Source organism: Populus trichocarpa, chromosome 12, assembly GCF_000002775.5.
Source record: "Populus trichocarpa isolate Nisqually-1 chromosome 12, P.trichocarpa_v4.1, whole genome shotgun sequence".
NCBI lineage: Eukaryota > Viridiplantae > Streptophyta > Magnoliopsida > Malpighiales > Salicaceae > Populus > Populus trichocarpa.
This window is the reverse complement of record NC_037296.2, coordinates 13825796-13851393: the sequence shown is the minus strand read 5'-3', so window position 1 is coordinate 13851393 and position 25598 is coordinate 13825796. Positions and strand designations below refer to the sequence as shown.

At 33.8% G+C, this 25598-nt stretch overlaps 2 protein-coding genes across 5 annotated transcripts; both read right to left on the bottom strand.

Moving 5' to 3' along the window:
* Positions 1-1837: 1837 nt before the first annotated feature.
* LOC18103911 (protein CYSTEINE-RICH TRANSMEMBRANE MODULE 10) lies at positions 1838-5408 on the bottom strand. 2 transcript variants are annotated; one of them, XM_052445865.1, is made up of 3 exons: positions 5120-5408; positions 2100-2322; positions 1838-2014 (listed from the first exon to the last, which is right to left on the bottom strand). In XM_052445865.1, exons 1-3 carry the CDS (start codon positions 5154-5156, stop codon positions 1999-2001), a joined length of 276 nt encoding a protein of 91 aa, XP_052301825.1. In that variant the 5' UTR covers positions 5157-5408; the 3' UTR covers positions 1838-1998. The 2 variants fall into 2 exon arrangements, with proteins under 2 accessions (XP_052301825.1, XP_024438122.2); XM_024582354.2 differs by lacking the exons at positions 1838-2014; positions 2100-2322 and adding exons at positions 4592-4723; positions 4808-5015 and having other exon boundaries at positions 5120-5322.
* A 13122-nt stretch (positions 5409-18530) lies between these two features.
* LOC18103909 (protein CYSTEINE-RICH TRANSMEMBRANE MODULE 9) lies at positions 18531-21459 on the bottom strand. 3 transcript variants are annotated; one of them, XR_008056941.1, is made up of 4 exons: positions 21221-21459; positions 20984-21119; positions 20209-20391; positions 18531-19578 (listed from the first exon to the last, which is right to left on the bottom strand). XR_008056941.1 is itself a non-coding variant. In XM_024592742.2 (3 exons), exons 1-3 carry the CDS (start codon positions 21255-21257, stop codon positions 20274-20276), a joined length of 291 nt encoding a protein of 96 aa, XP_024448510.2. In that variant the 5' UTR covers positions 21258-21455; the 3' UTR covers positions 20193-20273. The 3 variants fall into 3 exon arrangements, 1 of the variants encoding a protein (XP_024448510.2); XM_024592742.2 differs by lacking the exon at positions 18531-19578 and having other exon boundaries at positions 20193-20391; positions 21221-21455; XR_008056942.1 differs by lacking the exons at positions 18531-19578; positions 20209-20391 and adding an exon at positions 20598-20892 and having other exon boundaries at positions 21221-21454.
* Positions 21460-25598: the final 4139 nt, after the last annotated feature.

Sequence of the window (25598 nt, the reverse complement as noted above, 5' to 3'; positions counted from 1 at the left end):
TAGAAAGTAAAAAAAAAAGAAGTTTATCCTTTCAACAAATTCAACAATCAATAATTTTTTAAAAAACAATACTCAAGCAAACCCATATCTTTATAGATGAACTCTTTTTTTTTTTTTTGGAAGAAATGATATTTTCACATAAAAATATCAAACTTTTTATTTTGCTTGTAATAAGTGATTTATATAAAATAGGTCAAAATATATAGGTAAAGACCTTACAGGACCTATAAGTATTAAAAAGAATTAACTAAAAATAAAGAACATTGTAGGAAAAAAATAAAAATGTTATGGAAAACAAATTAAAGGACTAATTTACAAACAAATGATTTTTCATTTTGGTATCATGGTTGATATGATTACAAGTCTTAGGTCAAGCAAACATGTGATTACACGAAAAAATCTTAGATCTTAAATGAAGAGCTTCCAAACGTCAAATAGACTTGTCAAGTGAACAACTGATCCTAAGCTCTGTATACATTGCCTGATGATAACAAAAATGGGTTCAATAACTTAATTTGTGACAATAATGTAACAACAAAACTGTCAGTCTCCCCCTGTTTTGGATCCCATGGTTTTATTTGAAAGCAATTCATTGCCTAAATGTTTTACAGAAAATGTCAAAACTTTGCTGTTTTTTAAGCCTATAAAAGGCATGGTATCAGTCCCGAGCTCTTTGACTAAAACAGAAAGGGAAAGTCTAGAAGTAGTGAGTGGTAACAGCACCATTCACCCCTTGTTTTCTTAGACAAATGTTCTTCCCTGTAAGGGTACCACCATACCACAGAGCTCCTCCGATTGCCTGACAGAATGGATAGAGCGATTTTCCATCAAGAACTGAAACTAGTTTGCATGAGCAATTCACGTTTGTGAGAATAGCTTAGTCTCCATTCTTGTAGAAGTCATACAACTGTGATTCTCTGATTTGTTCTTCAACTTGGGAACAAGATATCCCTCGTGAATTTGTACTAAATGCCTAATTTATTTTTAAAAAAAACTTCGAGGCTCGAGGGTTCATATGTTTCCTTTACAAGCCGAACACGGAGATGTGGCAATTAAAGTCATTAATAGCATAGTTATAAGATACCACCCAGGTTGAATCTAGTTTCGAGTGAGTCTCGTGTCATGGGTTGAAAGTTTAAGTGAGATTTACTTAATCTTTGATTTAGAAAAAAAAAAACTTGGAATGATATTATTTTAAGCTTCTTACAAAAGATCGAGTGTTTCTATTAATCGATCGGCCCTTGAATTAACAAATCATTTGAGTTCATATCTTTTGTCGGAAGATCAAATATGTGTTTGATATGTATTTTTAAAAAAATATATTAATTTTTTTTAAAAAAATTCTTATTAGTAACATCATTACATTAAAACTATCATAAAAAAATTTAAAATTTTAATTTGATGTTTTTTTTTTATACCAAACACACCTTTAAAATACATTAAAAAACACAAGTACAAATGTAATGTAAAACAACCTATAAGAGTATATACAATGATTAGTTATGTTTCATTGCATAATTCTTTAGCCTTTCTTTTCTTTTCTAAAGTCTACAGTCTCCATTCCCACTCGTGCAGGTTACGCCATGGAGCCTGTCTGTCCCATTACCAAGCTGCTCAACGTTCAAAACACAAACTAGTCTATAGCCCATCTATCAGCAATTTGATTGTACTGAGATCCTTTTTAAGATTTCGCCACTGATTAGGATTGCATGCTAAATAGAGAACGGTTAAAATTTTAAAAAACATCACTTAGAATTATTTTATATATTTTTAGAATATTTTTTATATATTCATATCAAAAATAATTTTAAAAAATAATTATTAACATACTCTCAACTCAAATAAACGGAGAATATAGTGTGGATAAAGCATACGTAGTCCGTACAGTGACATAAAAAGAGCGGAAATAATTATGATTCCCAACAAGAAACACAAGGGAAACAATTATAAGCTGCAAATTTTGCAGAGAATCCCTCATAGTCCTTAAAAGCACGCGTCCTAGAGGCAGCAGCACCTGTGTCACATAGGAAAAAGATAAATAAATAAGTACACAGTGAATCGTTATTTAAATAAAAAGGGAAAAAAAGAAGCTCAGTTACCATCCTGTGCAAAATTCATCATCCGTCTTATTAGTTCTTTCTGGAGGAGGAGGTGGCGGTTGGAGGTGTTGAGGACCATATTTCATAGGGTCACTAACTAGAGGTGGTGCCACATCAGGACCGGCTTCAAAGTACCCTTGCATTGGTGGTTGAGAAGAAAGATATTCTGGATAACACACCTCCTGCTTTGGTGGACATGAAGTAGGTGGTGGAGGATTTACTCCTGAAAATCATCAATTTAGTAAACCATCAATTGATTAACTTCCTAAATCACAGAAAAAAAGGGGGAAGAAAAAAGATTTTCAGAAGCCGAACATAAATTCAATTACCTGCGGAAGCTTGATGGTTGTTGCTGTCGTAACTCATTGTTGAAATGATCACCTATGAAAAACTTATTTGGTATATGGAAAAACCAAATGAATGAAATGAAATATTATGTTTTATAGACTTGGCTAAGGTTTTCGTCAATGGCGACTTCTGACATGCATGGAAAAACTAGCTAGACGACCTACATGTTCTGACAATTGAGATTTCTTTCAATAATTCAATCCATTTGTTCAAAAAAGCAATGTGGAATCTGCCTTCGTTTTCTAACTTGAAATGCATAGAAAATGGACAGAAGGTTCCTCCGAAATGATATTGAAAATAATAATTGATCTTCTAATCAAAACGAGACAAAAAATAGCTCAAAAGCCTTGAATTGCATAGAAAAGGGTGGCTCTCTCCTGTAACCCATATTTATTATTAAGCCATGCCATCAGATTATTCAAATTAATTTGAACTATATATTGCTATTTTTCTAATTAAATGGAAATATAATTCATTCTTATTAATCAAATAAACATAAACCTGATCAACTTATTAACTGTATTTTAATATTATTAATGAATTATGTGTGTATTTGTGATATTAATGGTAAATGTATATTTCTTTTCAAAGACTTGAATCTTGACACTAAAATAGAGATATCTTGGATTATCCTTTGTTTTCGTGCTTTACTTTCATTCTTTTACTTTTGTTTTTAATTTTCCTATTTTTCCATTGGGTATTGGACTCATTACCAAACTATCAAAATACCTACTAGGGTTTAGTCGTCTCTATTAGCAATGGATCTCAGTCCAAACAGAATATATGATAACAATAACAACAATAACATGCATATGGGAAAACATTAAATATATATATATATATATATATACACACACACACACACACCTTAATTTTAAATCCAAAATAATTTTTAACACAATTTTACCTTTAGTTTATTCTGATCTTTCATTTGTAAATAAAGTACGGACTTTGAAAGAAAAATGTCATTATTGTTGCGTATTTTCTGAAATAATTAAAATTCACAGCACACCTGTAAAAAACATTTATTGTTTCATAAGTGAATACCAAACGGATTAAGACGATTTCCCACAAGAATTTCGAAAGATTTGATGAGCTAGGAAGAATCAATGTCGATCACTCGGACACATTGGAGAGGAACTCGCAGCAACACAGCCAATTGCTTCACCAAAAACAAATAATCCCAATTTGTATGTTTGTGTGTGTGAATGTTCAGTATTACTCGCCATTTATTCCTATTCTTTTCACGAGGTGGCTGCTGGGTGTCTGCAACAATCCTAAATTTGACTTGTATGAACTAAAAATTATAAAAATTTGGGTTATATGAGTTTTTTTTATTATTATTATTAAATTTTTAAAAAATATTGTCATTATTGTAGAAAAATCATAAATTTTATTAAAAAATTAAAAACTATAAAAACTTGGATCAGACAAATTTAATATTATTAATATTATTACATTTAAAAAAATTATTACTATTAAAAAAAACATAAATTTAATTTTAAAGGTAAAATCAATTATTATTAATATTATTATTATTAACTTGAGTCTAACATCGCTTTTCAGACCAAGTAACTTGGGGTTGGAAAAGAATGACAAACCCAAATTACTTGAGTTTTGCAGCTCTCTTTAGCCTAAAGCTCTTGGATCTGGCTTTGTAGACCAATCCAAGGCTCTCCAGAGCCGCAGCTCTTAGATTCGGCATGTAGACCCACAACTCTTGATTTTGATGTCCGAACTCGTAGTTTTTAGGTCCAGCATTAAAGCTAGACCTAAGACTCTTGGATCTAACAATTAAAAGAGACCCAAAACTCTTGGACCCATAGCTCTAGTCTTTGGTCTAGACCATCGGCCAATGAACTTGGTTCTCCATTTCTTTGCAGTGGCTATCTATGGTGTCGGCCGCTTAATGCTTCCCTTACCATCACTTAAGCGGATATGGACAGGTGCTAGATTGATTTCGGTAGGTAACTCGATGAACTTTGAATCTGTAGAAACTGAATTTTTAATCAATTTTTCTTCCAAATTCTGTTTCTAAGATAGACTCATGTGGAAGCAAGATTTTCTAACATGGTTAACATCTTTCCTATAATAAAGGCTGAAGGAATTAGACAAATGTTAAACGTTAAACGTAGTACGTACAGTGACATAAAAAGAGCGAAAATGATTATTATTTCCAACAAGAAACACAAGGGAAAAACAATTATAAGCTGCAAATTTTACAGAGAATCATTCATAGTCCTTCAAAGCACGCGTTCTAGATTCAGCAGCAGCAACTGTGTCACATAGGAAAAGGATAAATAAATAAGTACACAGTGAATCATTATTTAAATAAAAAGGAAAAAAAAATGCTCAGTTACCATCCTGTGCCAAAGTCATCATCCCTCTGACTAGTTCTTTCTGGAGGAGGTGGCTGTTGGAGGTGTTGAGGACCATATTTCATAGGGTCATTAACTGGAGGTGGTGCCACATAAGGACCGGCTTCATAGTACCCTTGCGTTACTGTTCGAAAAGTACAACATCGTTTTTTATCAGGAGACCGCACCTCCTGCTTTGGTGGATATACTCCTGAAAATCATCAATTTAGTAACCCATCAATTGATTAACTTCCTAAATCACAGAAAAAAAGGAAAAAAAAAAGATTTTCAGAAGCCGAACATAAATTCAATTACCTTCTGAATCTTGATACTTGTTGCTGTCGTCACTCATTGTTGAAATCAAGATATGATCACCTATGAAAAACTTGTATTTGGTATATGGAAAAACCAAATGAATGAAATGATATGTTTTATAGAGTTGGCTAGTTGTTCTTTAAGGTCTTCGTCAATGGCGGCTTCTTACATGCATGGAAAAACTAGCTAGACGAGTACCTATCATGTTGTGACGATTGGGATTTCTTTCAATAATAATTCAATCCATTTGTTCAAAAAAGCAATGTGGACTCTGCCTTAGTTTGCTAACTTGAATTGCATAGAAAATGGACAGAAGGTTCCAGAAATGAAACTTTAGTCTGCTTTTAGATGGTCAAGATAATGAAAATAATAATTGATCTTCTAATCAAAACGAGACAACAAAAATAGCTCGAAAGCCTTGAATTGCATAGAAAAGGGTGGCTCTCTCCTGTACGTAACCCATATTTATTATATTAAGACACGCCATCAAATTAATTTGAACTATATATTGCTATTTTTCTAATCAAATGGAAATATAATTCATTCTTTATAAACAGAAACCTGATCAACTTATTAACTGTATCTTAATATTATTAATAAATTATGTGTGTATTTGTGATATTAATGGTAAATCTATATTTCCTTTCAAAGAGTTGAATCTTTTTTCTTCTTCTTTTGATTAATATGGGTATCCGGACCAGCTTGCGTGCAATTTAATTAATCCCACGGGTCTTGAAGTTAATGACTATTTAAGCCTCTAGTAACTATCATATTAGCAACCACCTTACTTAAATCTGAAATCATAAAAAAATTAAATTTTTTGATCCCAAATTATTATAACTGGCTACTACTAAATGGTTTAAAAAGTTGAATCTTGACACTAAAATAAAGAGACCTTTCTTACACCGTTTAATTAATTAATTAATTAATCTCATAATTTAATTAAAGAAATGTGTGTTCCACTTAGATTTATTGATAAGTACCCCCAGATACACGAATCAAAGGATTCAGCTTTTGAGCATGAGTCCCACACAGATTTGTGCACTTGGATTATCCTTTGTTTTTGTGCTTTACTTTCATTCTTTTCCTTTTGTTTTTCCTATTTTTCCATTGGGTATTGGACTCATTACCAAACTATCAGTCCAAGTATGTGGGGTCCTGGGCCTGGCCCACCAAAATGTACAAAACGACCAAACAGAATATAATAATAATAATAATAATAATAAAAGCAGTGCTACGAGGGCATCTTATTATTATTATTATTTTTCAAGTGGGTGCAGGTGGGCAACATATTGACCTTGATGGTACCCTTGAACTGGTGGTGGGTAAGATATTTGGGGCGCACCAGGAGGAGGAGGAGGAGGAGGCACCTGCTGGCTTGGTGGCGGATATGCTCCTGAAAAATCAATAGCAAGTTAGCAACCCATCAATTTATCAACTTGATTAACCATATATAAACAAAAGACTAGTAATATTATTGACAACTTATTTCATTATAGGATTATAGTTAATTAATTTTGCATACCTTGAGATTGATAGCTGGTATTGTGGTACTGACTCCTTTTTCGAAATCAATAACTCACAAGAAACTTAAGCACCTAGCTAGCTAGGAAAATGTTTCACATTGACAGTGCTAAAGATATTCAATGTCACCAGCCAGATTCCGAGTTAGGGTGTGTTTGGTATTGCGGTAGCTGTTATGGTTGTAGTTTGAAAAAAGTTATTTTATAAAAAGTACTTTTAATTGAGGTTGATTTAAAAAAATAGGTGTTTGGTTAAAACTGTGGTTGAAATTGAGGTTGAAAAAAAATAGTTTAATGTGTTTGGTTAATAATGCTTTTGAAATTGAGGTTATAAAATAATTTTAAAAAATATATATTAATATTGATAGTTTTTAATTTAAATATTGTAGATTTAACTTTTGTTATTACATCATGAAATAAATAATACTTTATATAAAATATTTTTTATTGTTTCATTAAAACATCTACAATTCCATTATGTATGAAATATATCCGACAAGGACTATAATTTTTTTGGTTTTTCAAGCGCGCAATAACATCAGGTAAAATATAATCAAGAACAAAATTGGAATTGTGATCAAATTCTGCAAATGCTACTTTATCAAGCGATCTCTGTCTAATTTATATAGTGTCATTAAATAATGTTAAACACTAGTTTTTCAAATAAAAAATAATTTTTATTTTACTGGGTTGGACCTGGTTCAATGTATTTTAAGTTTTGAACTGGAACCGGTTTGGCCGGAACCGGTCCGACCAGAACTATTGGTCATGCTAATTAATTAGCATGACCAGTGTAACATGCATACAGTGTACAGTGTATGCAAGTTACACTTTTGCATGCTAATTAATTAGCATGCACAGTGCGTAAATATGTTGCCCATTGTTTACTGTTGAAACAAAAGCAGCCTCCTGCTACTTCGCGATTGCTGAGTTTGCAACGCAGTAAAAGGTGGGACCCATGAACAGTTAACGACTTTTTTTTTTCTGTAACCAAATATATATTTGCTGCGTTTTATTTCAACCGCAGCCGCGTAGACAAACGCCCTCTTAGTGACCGGCAAGATAGAAGCACTTCTATGAGGACATCTTATTTACATTAAGTTTCAAATATATTTATTATAAAATAAATTAAATAGAACTTGTAACATTTTGTAAATTTTCAAAATATTCTTCAAAACCAATTAAATCAAATAATACTTCATAATACTTATTACAATATAAAAATCTAAACTTTAAATGAAACAATATAATAATAGTGTCTAAGATATTAAATAAAAAAGAATAAAAAAAAAGTCTCACAAAAGAAACCGAGACATACCAACAAAAAAAAATAACAAGAACTCTTAATAAAATTAACCTATTAACAGAAGTTAAGAACTTGAAAAATAATATTAATAAGAAGGGATGAATTTAATTAACTTGGTGAGACAATAACATATAATATATATCATAGATACAATAAATTATAGAATAAACTAATTGATATATTCATTATCAACATTTAATAACAAGGTTTTTAAAAAATTAGACATCTTATATATTCATTATCATGAAACTATATTTCAAACAACATTTTTATATTCATTCTTAATGACCGGTATGATTCAATTCAATTGGTTTCATAAGTTTTAAATCAAAACCAAACTAATTTTTCTTTTAATTTTCTAATTAGTGTTTTTAATTTTTTTTTTCTTGGTTTAGTTTTTTAATTAATTTTTTCTTAGTTTTATCGGCTTATCGATATTTTTTTCACCCCTAATAATTGTTATAAAAAAAGTACAATTTGGATGGAAATTAATGTGGAATGGAAAACCTGAAAACTGGATAAAAGTCCTCAATTAAGAATTTCTAAAAGTCGGAGGGTAAAACCGATGCCAAACTCTAACTTTAAAAGAGCGATTCCATGATTGATTGCCCATTTTGTTGAAATAATAAAACAGATTTACATCAAAATATGTGTACAAGGAAATTAGTTACAGAAAACATGTGTGAAAAACAAACAAATTAAGACAATTTCCCACAAGGTGGATTCCGAGAGATGTGAGCTATGAAGAATTAAAGTCGCATAAACATTCGAAACAACACGGACAACTGTGTCAAAAAGATAAGAAAATTTGTCCCCTCAGGTGTGTGTGTGTGTTTATATATATATATATATAACGATGAATTATTATTTGCAATGGAATTTACACACACAGAGTTTTGAAATGCTCAGTTACCATTTATGCTTCTTCTTTTTTCAGGAGGGGGTGATATTTTGGTGTGTTCAGCACCGTTTGTCGCAGGGTAATCAACTGGAGGTGGAGCAACATATGGACCAGCTTGGACGGGTAATGCATAAGCTTGCGAATGAGGAGGACACCGCTCCCCAGCTAGCTCGGTGGCGGTGGATACGCTCCTAAAATCTTACCGTGAGATTGGTAGCTGTCATGTTTTGAAAACAGGACTTGATTTATTCCAAGAAACTTTAATTAATAATAAGCTTTTATTCATTGATAATTAACACATATCACCCTTATATTTAAAAGAAGTTTATAGAGTCAAGATAAATTTAAACTATCTTTTTCTAACAAGGATTTTAAATATTAAATTAATAAAAATCCTAAATACAAATCTTCTTAAACTAGGAATATTTTTACTTGATTCTAAATATATCGAAAGGGAATCTTTCTCCTATTTCAACATTATCGGCATCCTTTTCTATAAACATACTTCATATATTCTTGACGAATTCAAAGAATAATTTTTTTTCCCTTTTGATATTATAGGAAAATACACGTAGACCGAAGGTTATTGATTCCATTATCTGCTTCTGTACATATGATTTTCTATTTGCAGAGAACAATAATTAAATGAAGTCAATTTAAAGTACAACCAAAAGGCTCGATTTTTATCTTTATTAATCCAATTTTTAGTCTATCATATTTCATCACGTCTTTTGACCCTTGCTTGCTAGAATTACTGGACAGATGCTTAAGAACATGAGGCACAAACACGAGTACAGAGGAAATACCTCAAAGGGGTTGAACTTCTTGCCTCAGGAAGTCAGGAACTCGATATTTGGTATTGAAATGGGCATGTCTCTTTATGTTTTTCAAGTTATAACTCCTAGATATATACAAATATACAATAAAGATAAACACAGAAACAGAGACATGAGAAGAAGAACAAATTCGAATGTGATTTTCTTCTCTTCTTGGATCTATCCCGCTTGTATATAAGTACAAGTTGAGGTGCCACTACGCTTCCCAAAGTCTATTCCGTTGCCAGAGGGAAAGGTTAAATGGACACTTAAGGTCAAGATTCGGGGTAAATAAATATTACCTCATCATCAAATTCTTGATGAACATTTAGACAATACTATTATTGTAGAATTCTTGTGACGAGCTTGATGCTTCAACCCAGCACATCTTGAATCCTGCGATGTCCTATATACTTCTTCAATAATCAGTCCTCGCAAAAGTTATTGTGGGATGAATTTTGATTGTAGCTCTTTCTGACATGCACAAATTATAGCTTGGGGCCCTTTTATCTGCTTTCATACTAGTATATCCGAATTCTGTTGATTACTCTTTCGCTGCATGTCAGATGGTGTTTGGTTTCAGGTTTGTGTTTTAACCTCTACCCAAAAACACTTTGAGAGACCATCTCCTTTTGCTATTATGTTGAAGGAGTCGCATAAAGAATGAATTCATGTGATTTCTGCATCTTTAATCCTAGATCATCTATGTTTCAGCATATATCCTCGACTATTTCAATGGTGAGACAGAAGAAACGAAGCTTCAGCTAGGAAGCAAGCGACTTTCACTTGTTTCTAATGTCTAGACCAAGTGTTCTCAAAACATACTGGGAGAGCTTTCCTAGCTAATCGATATAAAGTTGCATTAATGTTTTTCTAGACAGATTCGAAGCCCAAATGAAACAAAAGCATGATTCAATTTTCAGGAATTTCCCAGTATTTATTTGATCAATTTTTTTTTCCTTAAAAAAAAGCTTGTGTCAGGGCAGCTCATTCAGAAAATTAGATTTTTTTTCCTTGCAGAATGTTTTTCTAAAAGCTTAAAAGAAAAGGGCTGCCAAAGCATTTTTTTAATAGGATGTTATAAACTCTACACAAATTGCGATCCTGCATTCATTTCAATTTCATAGATAGATCATAATTGGACTTTGCTCCATTTGTTAGAAGGTAAAATATGAGTAGCTAGTGACTGATTTGGGTCTCTACTGAAGTCTCAGGCTCACAAGGACAAAACATTTCTGTTGTGGGAAAATTATAATTTAATTCCTTTTTTATTATTTTGCGATTTAGTCCTTTTGATTTTGAAAATAGTAAGTTAATCCCTTGACTGTTAAATTCATATTAAACTTCATAAATTGCCCTTCCCATAGGCCCGCTCTGTCATATATACTTATATATTATAATGCATTAATTACGTGTTTAGTATTATAAAGTGTTTTCTAAAAGTATTGTTTTATTTTTTTACTTAAAAATATATTAAAATAATTTTTTTTCAGAATTGTTTTATAACATTAACATATCAAAATTATCAAAAAATAATAATAATATATTAATTTAATATTTTTTTTGAGATAAACATTTTTAAAAAGTACAAAAAAAAAAAAAAACTTCAGCCTTGTTAGTTTTAACAAATTCAATAATCAATAATTTAAAAAAAAATACTCGAACAAACCCATGATAACTTTTTTTTATTTAAAAAATGATATTTTCACATAAAAATATGAACTTTTTATTTTGCTTTAAATAAGTGATTTATATAAAATAGGTCAAAATAGATAGGTAAAGACCTTACAGGAACTATAAATATTAAAAAGAATTAACTAAAAATAAAGAACATTTTAGGAAAAAATTAAAAATGTTATGGAAAACAAATTAAAGGACTAATTTACAAACAAATGATTTTTCATTTTGGTATCATGGTTGATATGATTACAAGTCTTTGGTCAAGCAAACATGTGATTACACGAAAAAATCTTAGATCTTAAATGAAGAGCTTCCAAACGTCAAATAGACTTGTCAGGTGAACAAGTGATCCTAAGCTCTGTATACATTGCCTGATGATAACAAAAATGGGTTCAATAACTTAATTTGTGACAATAATGTAACAACATAACTGTCAATCTCCCCCTGTTTTGGATCCCATGGTTTTATTTGAAAGCAATTCATTGCCTAAATGTTTTACAGAAAATGTCAAAACTTAGCTGTTTTTTAAGCCTATAAAAGGCATGGTATCAGTCCCGAGCTCTTTGACTAAAACAGGAAGGGAAAGTCTAGAAGTAGTGAGTGGTAACAGCACCATTCACCCCTTGTTTTCTTAGCAATCTCCAGATATGGGATATCAGTATCTTTTGGGAGGAGTCATTGTTCTGTTTTGGGGTTGATTATAGTTTATCATGCAAAAGGAAAGAAAAAGGTTAATGTTTCAAAGGATTTTCAGAGGGACAGAACTTTGAAGAGCTCTGAAAGAGGAATGGGCAAGTTATGCAATGTTGAAAGTCCAGATATAATCATTGTTGGTGCTGGTGTTGCTGGCTCAGCTCTTGCTTACAGTCCTGGAGAGGTGACAGACATTCCATGTCAATTGCTTCTGTTGGAAAGATTACAGGAGAGAATTGCAATCTCATGTTTCTGTACATATTGCAGGATGGTCGAAGAGTGCATGTAATTGAAAAAGACTTGACTGAGCCTGACAGAATTGTTGGAGAACTCCTGCAACCCGGAGGTTACCTGAAATTAATTGAATTGGGCCTTGAAGGTGAGCCAGAACCTCAATATATCTGTAGAACCAGCTAAGCTTTTCAGCGTCAAAACTATCAGAACTATAGCAGTAAACGTTAAGTATATCTTTGTGTATCTGCAGACTGTGTGAGTGAAATTGATGCTCAAAGAGTGCTTGGATATGCAATCTTTAAAGATGGGAAAAGTACCAAACTATCATACCCCTTGGAGAACTTCCTTTCAGATGTTGCTGGAAGAAGCTTTCACAATGGCCGTTTTATTCAGAAAATGCGAGACAAAGCATAAAACTCTTTCCACGTAATCTTTAATGGACATTCATTATACTTGCTTAAGTTCTATTCCATTGTAGTATTTCAATCATATGATCTTTCCAGGGTAGTTTCATAATTAATAATGTTTCCTTACAATCAGATTTTCTTGCAATGTTTTCTTCAGGGTTAAATTGGAACGAGGAACAGTAACATCTCTCATTGAAGAAAATGGGACTATTAAAAGGAGTACAGTACAAAACCAGGGCTGCAAAAGAGTTGGGAGCATATGCTCCATTAACAATTGTCTGTGATGGCTGTTTTTCGAATCTGCGGCGGTCTCTTTGCAATCCTAATGTGACGATCAGTGTTGCCAAATTGCAAAACAATCCCTTCGTTGAAGTTTTTGTCAGTGTATATTATGGCAAGAATATCAACAATATATGGCAACCAAATTGTAACAGAATATCTTGTATTTATTGTATTTATTATAGACTACAAATCAGGGATTAGAGATAGTAAATTAGGGATTATTACATGTATTTAGAGGACCAAATTCTTCCGGGAGAAATCAATCAAACAAGAAGAACAATTTTACATTGAAATCTGATATTTGTGACATGGTATCAGAGCCAACTATTTTCTAGATCTTTGTTCTTCTCTTCAGTCTACAGACTGAATTCGTCAGTATTTGGTGATTTTTTTTTTTGGATTCCTAGGATGTCTGGAGAGGCTTTTCTTACTCGATTCAATGGCAAAAACTATGCCAGTTGGGAGTTTCAGTTTCGTATGTTTGTTAAAGGGAAGGAATTATGGGGGCATCTCGATGGATCTTCACCAGCACCAACCGATCCACATGAGCTAAGTATATGGACTACCAAGGATGCAAAAATTGTCTCTTGGATACTGGGGTCTGTTGAACCCCATATGATCAACAATCTTCGATCGTTTGGCACAGGGAAGGAGATTTGGGACTACTTCAGACGCATCTATTCCCAGAACAATTCGGCTCAAAAATTTCAAATCGAAATGGGTATTGCCAATTACAAACAAGGTAATCTCTCAATTGAACAATTCTATGCTGGATTTCTAAACCTATGGAGTTAATATACTGGCATAATTTACTCTAAAATACCAAAGGAGAGTTTAGAAGCACTATACCTTGTTTATGCCGAGAGCCAGAGGGACCAGTTCTTGATGAAGCTCCGGCCAGAATTTGAGGCCGTGAGAGCTAGCTTGATCAACCGAAGTCCAGTGCCCACTTTAGATGAATGTTTGGGGGAGCTGTTACGGGAAGAACAACGACTCGCCACTCAACACGAGTTGACTCAGAACACTGTCACAGAGATGAATGTGGCTTACATGGCTCAAGGAAGGGGACGACAGAGGGGTGTGAGTGTGCAGTGTTTTAATTGCAAAGAATTAGGGCACATTGCCAGAAATTGCAGCAAGAAATTCTGTAATTATTGTAAGAAAGAGGGGCATGTAATCAAGGAATGTCGTCTGCGACCACAGAATCGGCAAGGGTTTACTGTACAGTCGAAATTGGGAGCTGCTTCTATGGCTGCTGCAGCCGTGTCCTCACCGTCAACACCAGAATCTTCATCGTCGGTGAGCTCTTCGTCGAGCACTCTCACTCCCGAGATGGTGCAGCAGATGATAATATCTGCCTTCTCTGCACTTGGGATTTCTGGTAAGAAAAATAAACTTAACTTTCCCTTGGATTCGGCACATAATAAACAATGGTTAATGGATTCGGCAGCGTCGAATCACATGACCAGCAGTGAAAATGGGTTGTGTAATGTGCAAAAATACATGGGTAATCAGCATATACAGGTAGCAAATGGTGATAATTTGCCGATTTTGTCGATTGGAAATTTGGGGTCTTATTTCAAAAATATTTTTGTGTCACCAAAATTATCCACAAGTTTACTCTCTGTTGGTCAAATGGTAGAAAATGATTGTGAAATTCACTTTAATCGTCATGGTTGTTGTGTGCAGGATCAAGTGTCGGGGAAGGTGATCGCGAAGGGGCCTAAAGTGGGACGTTTATTTCCAATACAATTTTCTATTCCTAGTATTAATTCTTGTGCTTATTCTACTGTCATTAATAATCCTCATTTTTGGCATAAGAAATTGGGACATCCCAATTCTAATGTATTGACTCACCTTATGAAACATGGATATTTGGGGAATAAAAATTCTTTTTCAATAGAATTTTTGGATTGTAGTTCTTGCAAATTGGGTAAAAGCAAAGCATTATCATTTCCTTCACATGGTAGTCGTGCTTCTAAATGTTTTGAAATTATTCATACTGATGTATGGGGCGTAAGCCCTGTTATCTCTCATGCTCAGTATAAATATTTTGTCACGTTTATTGATGATTTCAGTCGTTTCACTTGGATATATTTTCTCCGATCTAAGGCTGATGTATTCTCAACATTTCAGGCTTTCGTTGTATTTGTTGAAAATCAATTTTCTGCTCATATTAAAATACTTCGTTCTGACTCCGGGGGGGAATATGTGTCTAAAGAATTTCAGGAATATCTCAAAAACAAAGGGATTCTCTCTCAAAGATCTTGTCCTTACACTCCTCAACAAAATGGAGTTGCTGAGCGTAAGAATCGTCATCTTTTAGATGTTGTTCGCACCTTATTAATTGATTCTTCGGTACCTACTCGATTTTGGGTAGAAGCTCTGTCAACAGCCGTTCATCTAATTAATCGTTTGCCTTCTCAAGTTCTAAACTTTGCATCTCCATACTCTATTTTATTTGGTGTTATTCCTGAGTATGATTCTCTCCATGTTTTTGGGTGTGTTTGTTTTGTTCACTTACCATTTACTGAACGTAATAAACTTTCAGCCCAAGCTGCTCGTTGTGCTTTTCTAGGATACAGTAATTCTCATAAAGGGTTTGTGTGTTATGATGCAAATGCTCATAAAATTCGTATCTCTCGAAATGTGATTTTCTTTGAAAATCAGAATTTTTTCCCTTCTTGTCCCTCTACAGAATCCACTCCTATCCAGCTTCCCACATTTGATGATGATAGGCCATCTTATATCTTTGAACGTTTTAAGCCAGGAATTGTATATCAGAGACGTCATCCACCATCCACTTTGCCCCTTCCGGACACGGAACCGACATCTGATCATTCCCCTCAACTAAGACGATCAACTCGAGTTTCACGTGCCCCAAACAGGTATGGATACTCAGCAACTACTATTGATAGTACTTTTGTGCCTAAGACTTATGCTCAGGCTTCTACCCAAGACTGTTGGCAACAGGCCATGAAAGAGGAACTTCAGGCCCTTCAGGATAATCACACATGGGATATTGTGTCTTGTCCTACCGGAATTAAACCTATTGGCTGCAAATGGGTATACACTATTAAATTCCAACCTGATGGATCTGTGGAACGTTATAAAGCACGGTTGGTGGCTCTTGGAAATTGTCAGGCATATGGTATTAATTATGAGGAGACATTTGCACCTGTGGCTAAAATGACTACCATACGAACCATTATGGCAATTGCTGCTTCCAAGAGATGGCCACTTCGTCAAATGGATGTAAAAAATGCATTTTTACATGGAGACCTGAAAGAGAATATTTATATGACTCCTCCTCCTGGTATGTTTACTCACTCATCTGATAAAGTCTGCTGGTTGAAACGGTCTCTGTATGGTCTAAAACAGGCACCACGAGCATGGTTTGAAAAATTTCGCACTACTCTTCTGAAACTTAAATTTATTCAGAGCCAATATGATTCCTCTCTGTTTCTTCAGCAAACTACTACTGGTATTATTGCTCTTCTGGTATATGTGGATGATATTATCATTACAGGATCTGACATTCCACTCATTGAGGATTTACAGCGTTCTCTTAACAGTGAATTTCATATGAAGGATCTGGGACACCTTCATTATTTCCTTGGTCTACAGGTGCACTCTATGCCCAATGGGATTTCTCTACATCAACACAAATACACCCAAGAGATTCTTCTCTTGGGCGGTCTTGAATCAGGGAATAGCGTTCTTACACCTCTTGAGATTAATTTAAAACTTTGTCAGAATGATGGTGACCTGTTACCTGATCCCTCCATATACAGGCAATTGGTGGGCAGTTTGAATTATCTAACCATTACTCGGCCAGATATTTCTTTTGCAGTACAACAAGTCAGTCAGTTTTTACAGGCTCCTCGTCAACCTCATTTAGCTGCTGTCCGAAGAATTCTTCGCTATCTTAAAGGCACATCTGGGAGAGGATTATTTTTTCCTGCTGATAATTCATTACAATTAACAGGTTATAGTGATGCAGATTGGGCAGGGTGCATGGATACACGTCGGTCTGTTACTGGGTGGTGTATGTTTCTTGAAAATGCTTTAATTTCATGGAAAAGCAAAAAGAAAGACCGAATCTCAAAATCTTCCACAGAATCTGAGTATCGCGCTATGTCCTCCGCATGTTCTGAAATTGTGTGGCTCCAGGGTTTGCTACGTGAACTTGGTTTTCCTCAGCACACTCCTACACCTCTTCATGCTGATAACACAAGTGCTATTCAGATTGCTACTAATCCTGTGTTTCATGAACGCACCAAACATATTGAAGTTGATTGTCACTACATTCGTGAAGCTCTTGATCATAATATTCTTACACTACCTCATATTTCCACCGAGCATCAGACAGCCGATGTCTTTACGAAGGCCTTGTCTCGGCCTCGACATCAACTCATGATTGACAAATTGATGCTTCTTGATCGGCCAGCATCAATTTGAGGGGGGATGTCAGTGTATATTATGGCAAGAATATCAACAATATATGGCAACCAAATTGTAACAGAATATCTTGTATTTATTGTATTTATTATAGACTACAAATCAGGGATTAGAGATAGTAAATTAGGGATTATTACATGTATTTAGAGGACCAAATTCTTCCGGGAGAAATCAATCAAACAAGAAGAACAATTTTACATTGAAATCTGATATTTGTGGCAGTTTTGTGATCCTGTGTGCTAATATTGAAGTAACATATAACCTTTTCCACAACATAGGAATTTAGCTTGCATAATTTAATCCTTCCTTTTGCATAATTGATATCCCATCGTGTTTTGTTGTGTTGGTGCTGGAAAACTGCAACCTTCGATATGCAAATCATGGACATTTTGTTCTGGCAGATCCATCTCCAATCTTGTTTTATCCTATTAGCAGCACTGAGATTCGCTGTTTGGTAGATGTTCCTGGACAGAAAGTACCTTCCGTTTCTAATGGTGAAATGGCTCGCTATCTGAAAACTGCAGTAGCTCCCCAGGTTACTACAGTTCACTTCAAGCAATATTTATGTGAATTCTTAAACTAACACAACAGAAGTACTACTGATTTATGTTTGAGATCAACATGTGCTTAATTCTCACTTTTCTGATTCATAAGAATAATCAAGTAACTTCGGCATTTTTTGAAAATAGACCAGTGTGAGTGTGTGTGGACAAGTCACCTCTAAAAATAGACCATTTTTCTTCAAAAGGGGTCGGTCGTCTAAGATAATGAAATCATTTTCCTTTTATTTTTTTTTATAAAGCTTACCATGCAAAACATTGAGGAGTTTTGCATCATAAGTATTGTAAAGAGGAGGCATTTGTTGTTACTCAATTTTTTACCCATCTTTTTGATAAAATTTTTGGAAAATCTAAAAATAGCGAAAAACAACGAAAATCTAAAAAAATATGTTTTAAATATATTTGCATCGTTTTTAGCATTTTCAGCATTGTCTCAAAAGAATTTAATTTTTCAAAGGTTTTTTGAACGTGTTCGACTTTTCACACGTTATTTTTAAAATCTTTGATTTTTTTTATTGAGTCGACGTTGGTATTGCTATTTTTAAAAAATACAAAAAAAACAAAAATTAAAATTTTATAAAAAAACAAAGTTGAGGAACAAATTTTAAGGAAAAAGCAACATTTCACCTATAACTACTAAAAAAATTACCAAAGGGGGAGGAAATTTACAAAGGGAAGGGGGGCAGTTTGGAGAGTAAAAAAAAAAGAGAAAACCTAAATCTATCTCTTCTCTAAGAAGCCGCCGCCGCCCCCCAGCTTGGACCCCTCCTGCAGCCGCTCAAGCCCCCCCCTCTCAATCTCACTTCCTTCTCCCTCAGTCGCCGGCCGCCACCATCATCCCCCTCTCAGCCAAGACAACCCCTCACCAGACCTTCCCTCTCCCAGCCTCTCCATCGTCCCCAGCCCCACAACACACCACAGACACCAGCCCTCATTTTCCTTTCTCCTGAACCAGCTCGCCAAGACCAAAAGAGGGCGGAGTCATACCCCTTTACTCTCCCCTCTCGCCGGCAGTTTCAGCTTCTTCTCCATCACAGACCGAACCAGGTCTCCTCTCTCCTTCGACCATCCTCCAGCGGCAGCCGAACACAGCAACAGCCCCCACTCTCTTCGTCATCTCCTTCAACCGGTCAGCAGCAGCCCTTCTCCAGCAGCGGCGCCCACAGACCTACGGTCTCCCTCTTCAGCCGCAGGCGCCATTTCTTCTTCGCCCTCCGACCGAACAACCACTCACATCTCCACCACAGCTTCAGCTGCCACGGACGACAGCCCAACCGCCGGATCTATTACCTGCAGAAGAAAAATCACCGAACCAAGAGAAAGAGAGAAACCAGAAGAGAGCAGATCTAAAAAGGGGGAGGAAGAACCGAAACTTTGCTTGCGTTTTTTCTTCTTTTGCAGGTGACGGTGGTTGTCACCGCCGGCAGGGAAAGGAAGAGGAGAAGGGGCTGAGCCAGATCCCACTGTTTCCAGTTTCTTCCTCGCGGCGGCGGGTGAACCGACGCGCCGCTAGTGGCGCGTGGGGAAGACGCGCCGCCACTGTCTTACAGCTTCAGAAGTCTGCCTGACACTGTTCTGGTGGTGCAGAAGGTGTTCCCTGTAAATTCCAGTTTGTTTTGGGGTTATTATTGTAATTTTAATGTAATTTTTGTTTAGTTGTTTTGAAGTTAATTTTTGTATTGTGGATGTAAAAAAAAAGAAAAGGAAAAAAGAAAAAATATAGTAAAAAATTAATGTGTGTGTTTGAATGTTTTTATGGATATTTTTTTGTAGTTATAATAAAATTAGAAAGAATAAAGAAGAATTTAATATTTTGATTTGTTAATGGTAAAGAATTATGAATTTACATGTAAATTATATTTTTAATAAGATAAAATTTTTAAAATTATTTTAACATATCAAAGCTATGAAGTAGTTTATTTCAAGTAGGATGTGTTAGGGGTGTTAATATTTTTTCTAACTACAATTAATTTTTTATTTATGAATTTTTGACAAAATCAGTATATTTGGGTTTTTTTTAGTAACTTTTAATTAAATATCAGGTGACTCCCAACAAACAAATCAATTCAAGCAACGGAAAAAATTTGTCAAAGCTGATACCGCGCGTGTAACGTGTGACATTATTCATCTTTATTTTGTTGTAAATTCAATTTTAACAAGCAAAATTAAATCAAGAAAAGCATCACAAAAATAGAAAAGAATCCTAAACGGTAAATTAAATGCTCACAATATATATTAAAAATAATGTGTCCCCATCTCTTATTCTATCTCATATCCATTATTTCAATTGTCTTAGTCTCCTGCACCCTCACAAATCCCAAAGCATTCAAAAATAGATTTCAAGCAGTCACAGCAGTAGCAGCAGTAGTCCCAGCAGTAACAACAGCGGCGGCGGCTACAGCAGCAGCAGCTGTCACATAAAAAAAATAAAAAAAAAATGTATACACTAAATGATTATTTAAATAAAGATAGGAAAAAGAAAATTAAATGATTATTTTTTAAGCATTCATCTCTGTTTAGAATCACGGGTTAAGGGTGGGTTAAAATATAAAAAAATATTTAAAAATATTTTTTTATATTTTCAGATTTTGTTTGATGTGTTGATATTAAAAAAAATTAAAAATTAAAAATATATTATTTTAATATATTTATAAATAACAAACACTTTAAAAAAACAACTAATACTCCATACCCTAATATTATCTTCCTATTAATCAAAGAGGAAGGTTATTGGTTATTGAGTGAATAAAGAATACATAGTACGTACAGTGACATAAAAAGAGCAAAATTAATTATGATTTGCAACAAGAAACACAAGGGAAACAATTATAAGCTGCAAATTTCACAAAGAATCATTCATAGTCCTTAAAAGCACATGTCCAAGAGGCAGCAGCACCATAAGGCAGCGCAACTGTGTCCCATAGGAAAAAGATAAATAAATAAATAGGTACACAGTGAATCATTATTTAAATAAAAAGGAAAAAAAACAAATGCTCAGTTACCATCCTGTGCAAAATTCATCACCCCTCTGCTTAGTTTTTTCTGGAGGAGGAGGTGGCTGTTGGTGGTGTTGAGGACCATATCTCATAGGGTAACTAACTGGAGGTGGTGCAACATAAGGACCGGCTTGATAACTTCCTAAATCATCAATTTAGGAAACCATCAATTGATTAACTTCCTAAATCACAGAAAAAAAGGGGAAAAAAAGATTTTCAGAAGCCGAACATAAATTCAATTACCTTCTGAATCTTGATGATTGTTGTTGTCGTAACTCATTGTTGAAATCAAGATACGATCACCTATGAAAAACTTGTTTGGTATATGAAAAAACCAAATAAATGAAATGAAATGATATGTTTTATAGAGTTGGCTAGTTGTTCTTTAAGGTCTTCGTCAATTTTAATCTATCAGAAATCTTGGACGGGTGGTGCATAAGATTAAGAGGGAGGAAGAGGATACATCTGCTTGACTTTTACAATGAAATTAATGGCTGCTTCTTAAATGCATGGAAAAACTTTAGGGCCTATGATTGTGACAATTGCCATTTTCTTTGAATAGTTTCATCCATTTGTTCAAGGAAGCAACATGGATTCTGCTTTCGTATTAAAATTCCCACAAATTTGGGAAATAGACAGAAGGTCCCTCCAACATTATGGTGCCTTTTCTTTCTATTCATATTATATTTATACCTATAATTCTTGTAAGAATGAAGAATGAAGAACGAGTTAAAGATTCTCTTTTAGAAGTATACTTCTTAGATTAATTTGGTGTAACAATCAGCTTATATGCATCTCAATTAATCTCATGTTCTTTGAAGTTAATGGTTATGTAAGCTTCTAGTAGCCTTGAAGTTTGTAAAACTTGAGATAATAATCTCCGGAGAGCAAACTCAAAACCTGATCAATTAAACTACACCTTTTAGAAATATAGCCAAGCCTTGATATAAGCTTTATAAATGAAACTATACTTCACCTTTTAATTTGTAAAACAAAAACAAGATTAACTTATTAATTATAGTTTAATATTATTGAAAAAACTATGTTTGTATTTTAATATTAATGGTGTAAGTATTTTTTTTTTTTAAGAGTTGAATTTTTAATTGTTGAGAAAATTTGAATATATGATGACACTTTAAGAGAAAGTGATATTAAAATGGAGAAAACACTTTAACACCGTTTATTTAATCTCATCATTTAATTAAAGAAATCTGTGTTCCACGCAGATTAATACTGGAATAAAAGAATTATGTTTTTGAACAAGAAATTTGTGCATGTGGATCATGCTTTGCTCTTGCTATTTTCTTTATTTTTTTTTTATGTTTTCAATTTTCCCAGTGTGCATTGGGATTAATACCAAACAATCAAAATACCAACAACTAGTCAACTCAATAACAATGGATTATCACACCGAGGCTTGCAGCTCAGGGCTTTGGCAGGCTTTGCCCTGCCTATGTGCTCTGCGTTCGAGTCTTCGCATGTATGTCTGTCACCCCCATGGTATTTTACATATTTACTGGGCTTGCAGGATATTCAGTAGATCCGGTGGATCCGAGAATTAGTCGTGGTGCGTGTAAGCTGGCACGGACACCCCGGGTTATAAAAAAAAATAAAAAATAACAATGGATTATCTCAGTTCCACGAGTCAAATCTTGGGCTCAACCCTTGGAAATGTGAAACACCTATTGATATTAATATAATTTTATTTTATTTTATTTTCAAAAAACTTTCTCTGTTAAACTAGAATGTTATGAAAAATAATTTTAAAATCAAAATTAAAATTAATTGTAAAGAAAGAGAAAGTAAAGGAGGATTGTAAAATTACAAAAACCTACATTTTATAATTATAATTATACATTAAAAAAATATCAAAATATACCCTCGAACAATTAGGGTAGCATCAATTTCACACCTAAACTTTTTTATGTATTAATTTTATCTCTAAACTATTTTGATATGTTAATTATATTTTTTGTTAGAATCATTTGATGGAAACATAATAATTAGAGAGGTAAGCATTTTTTGTTTGGTTTTTGATTAAAAATACTAACTAAAGTGAAACCATTTTTTTTATATATATTTAGAACTACAGCTAGCTAAAAATATGTTCAAACTGACTAGTTTTGGTTTGATTTAAATTGGTTTTTTAAAAAGATAATTGGAAAAACTTGTCGGTTTTTTAGTAGGTTTTAGGGGGTTTTCATGGCTAAATCGAGTTGATTTTTATAGAATAAGAGGTATAAACAAAATAAATTCATAAAATAAATTATATGATTGCATATATTCAACAACATGTATAAATATTATCACAAAACTAAAAAGAAAAGAAAAGGCAGAAGAAGATATGAACTTTTCCAAACAATATATATAAATGTAATTACAAGAGTTTGTTGGAAGCAAAATCTATCCAAATTAAAAATTTCTAAAAGTTTGATGGTAAAATCAACACCTAACTCTAACTTTGAAAGAGCGATTCCATGAATTATTGCCCATTGAGTTGAAATAATAAAACAGATTTACATCAAAATATGTGTACAAGGAAATTAGTTACAGAAAACATGTGTGAAAAAACAAACAAATTAAGACAATTTCCCACAAGGTGGATTCCGAGCTATGAAGAATTAAAGTCGCAGAAACATTCGAAACAACACAGACAACTGTGTCAAAAAGATAAGAAAATTTGTCCCCTCAGGTGTGTGTGTGTGTGTGTGTGTGTTAATATACATATATATATATAACGATGAATTGTTATTTGCAATGGAATTTACACACAGGGAGTTTTGAAATGTTCAGTTACCATTTATGCTTCTTTTTTTTCAAGAGGGGGTGATATTTTGGTGTGTTCAGCACCATTTGTAGCAGGGTAATCAACTGGAGGTGGAGCAACATATGGACCAGCTTGGACGGGTAGTGCATAAGCTTGCGAAGGAGGAGGACACCGCTCCCCAGGTGGCTCGGTGGCGGTGGATACGCTCCTAAAATCTTACCGTGAGATTGGTAGCTGTCATGTTTTGAAACCAAGACTTGATTTATTCCAAGAAACTTTAATTAATACTAAGCTTTTATTCATTGATAATTAACACATATCACCCTTATATTTAAAAGAAGTTTATAGAATCAAGATAAATTTAAACTATATTTTTCTAACAAGGATTTTAATATTAATTTAATAAAAATCTTTTTAAACTAGGATTTTTACCTGATTCTAAATATATCGAAAGGGAATCTTTCTCCTCGGCATCCTTTTCTATAAACATACTTCATATATTCTTGACGAATTCAAAGAATAACTTTTTCCTTTTTGATATTATAGGAAAATACACGTATCAGGGTGAAGAAGACGCATGTGATGCGTGGCGCGCGTCTGTGCGCGTAGGCAGTCACCTCGCCGGCGTGTAAGGACGTTTCCGATGTTCGATTTCAACGCGGTTTTAATCAGTGGCTTCGTCTCTTCCTCCTCTACACAGTGGTATGGTCAAAACACAATTTTAACAATTTTTATTTTTGGGCAAAAATCAAACACCACTTTAACCCATATGCTCTAATACCAATTGTTGGGGGTTCCGGCTCCCCATGCGCGGACCGGTGGTGTTCTGATATTTTTCCAAAGGAGACTAAGCACACTGACACAATATTTAACGTGGTTCGGGAAAACCGCCTACATTCACGGGAGAGGTTCATTTTATTAGAGATAAATAGAGAAATGGTTACAACACACATGGAGGAGGGGAATCACTTCACTCAAACTCTACTCCCATTGCTCTCACACTGCTGCACATGGCAGTATGGGCAACAACTCTTTCTCTCTTGTTCTCTACTAGTTTGCTCTCTCTACCATACTCTCTAACTTTGTTGCTCTCTCTTGGTGCCTATTTATAGAAAAAAATGATGTCATCAGCTCCAACTCTTCTTTAACAATGGTGGCTGCTAACCTTTGATATTTGGGATGGGTGCACATGGTTGGTGCAGCTCCAACTACAGCTGTTGCAATTATTAATGGTTGTTACACATTAATGGTAACCAACTCAACATTCTAGAGGACCTATCAAGCTAGCTGTGACAATTGGCATTCCTTTGAATAATTTTATCCATTTGTTCAAAACTAGAGGACCTATCTGCTTTCATTTAAAATTGGAAATTAGGCAGATGGTAAAATGATGCATAGGAGACTTTTCAATTTTAATAAATTTTGAACATATACCATTATTATAATCATTTGAGGGGGTGAGTTGAAAAATAAAACAAAATCCAAAAACTTAAAAGACACGTACTTCATCGATTAACTTTTTTTATTTAAAATTTACATAAATTTATTATTATTTTGTATTTAATTCGTAATTTATTTAAAGAAAACTAAGACGGGTACTATTCCAACTTGCAATTTTTCTTCCCATCACAACGACAAATATATATTACAGTGTTAAATTTTTTTGTGACTTGACTGCTACGAGATGTGATCTTATAGCCCGAAAGGGAAAGTATTTTTTTGAATAATTATTCTTATTTGATACGTTAAACTCAATTTAAAACTCACGGAATTTAGCCTAAAAATATATTTATATTATATAGATATATTCACATAATATTTAAATTCTTTTTAATACAATATAATATTAAAATG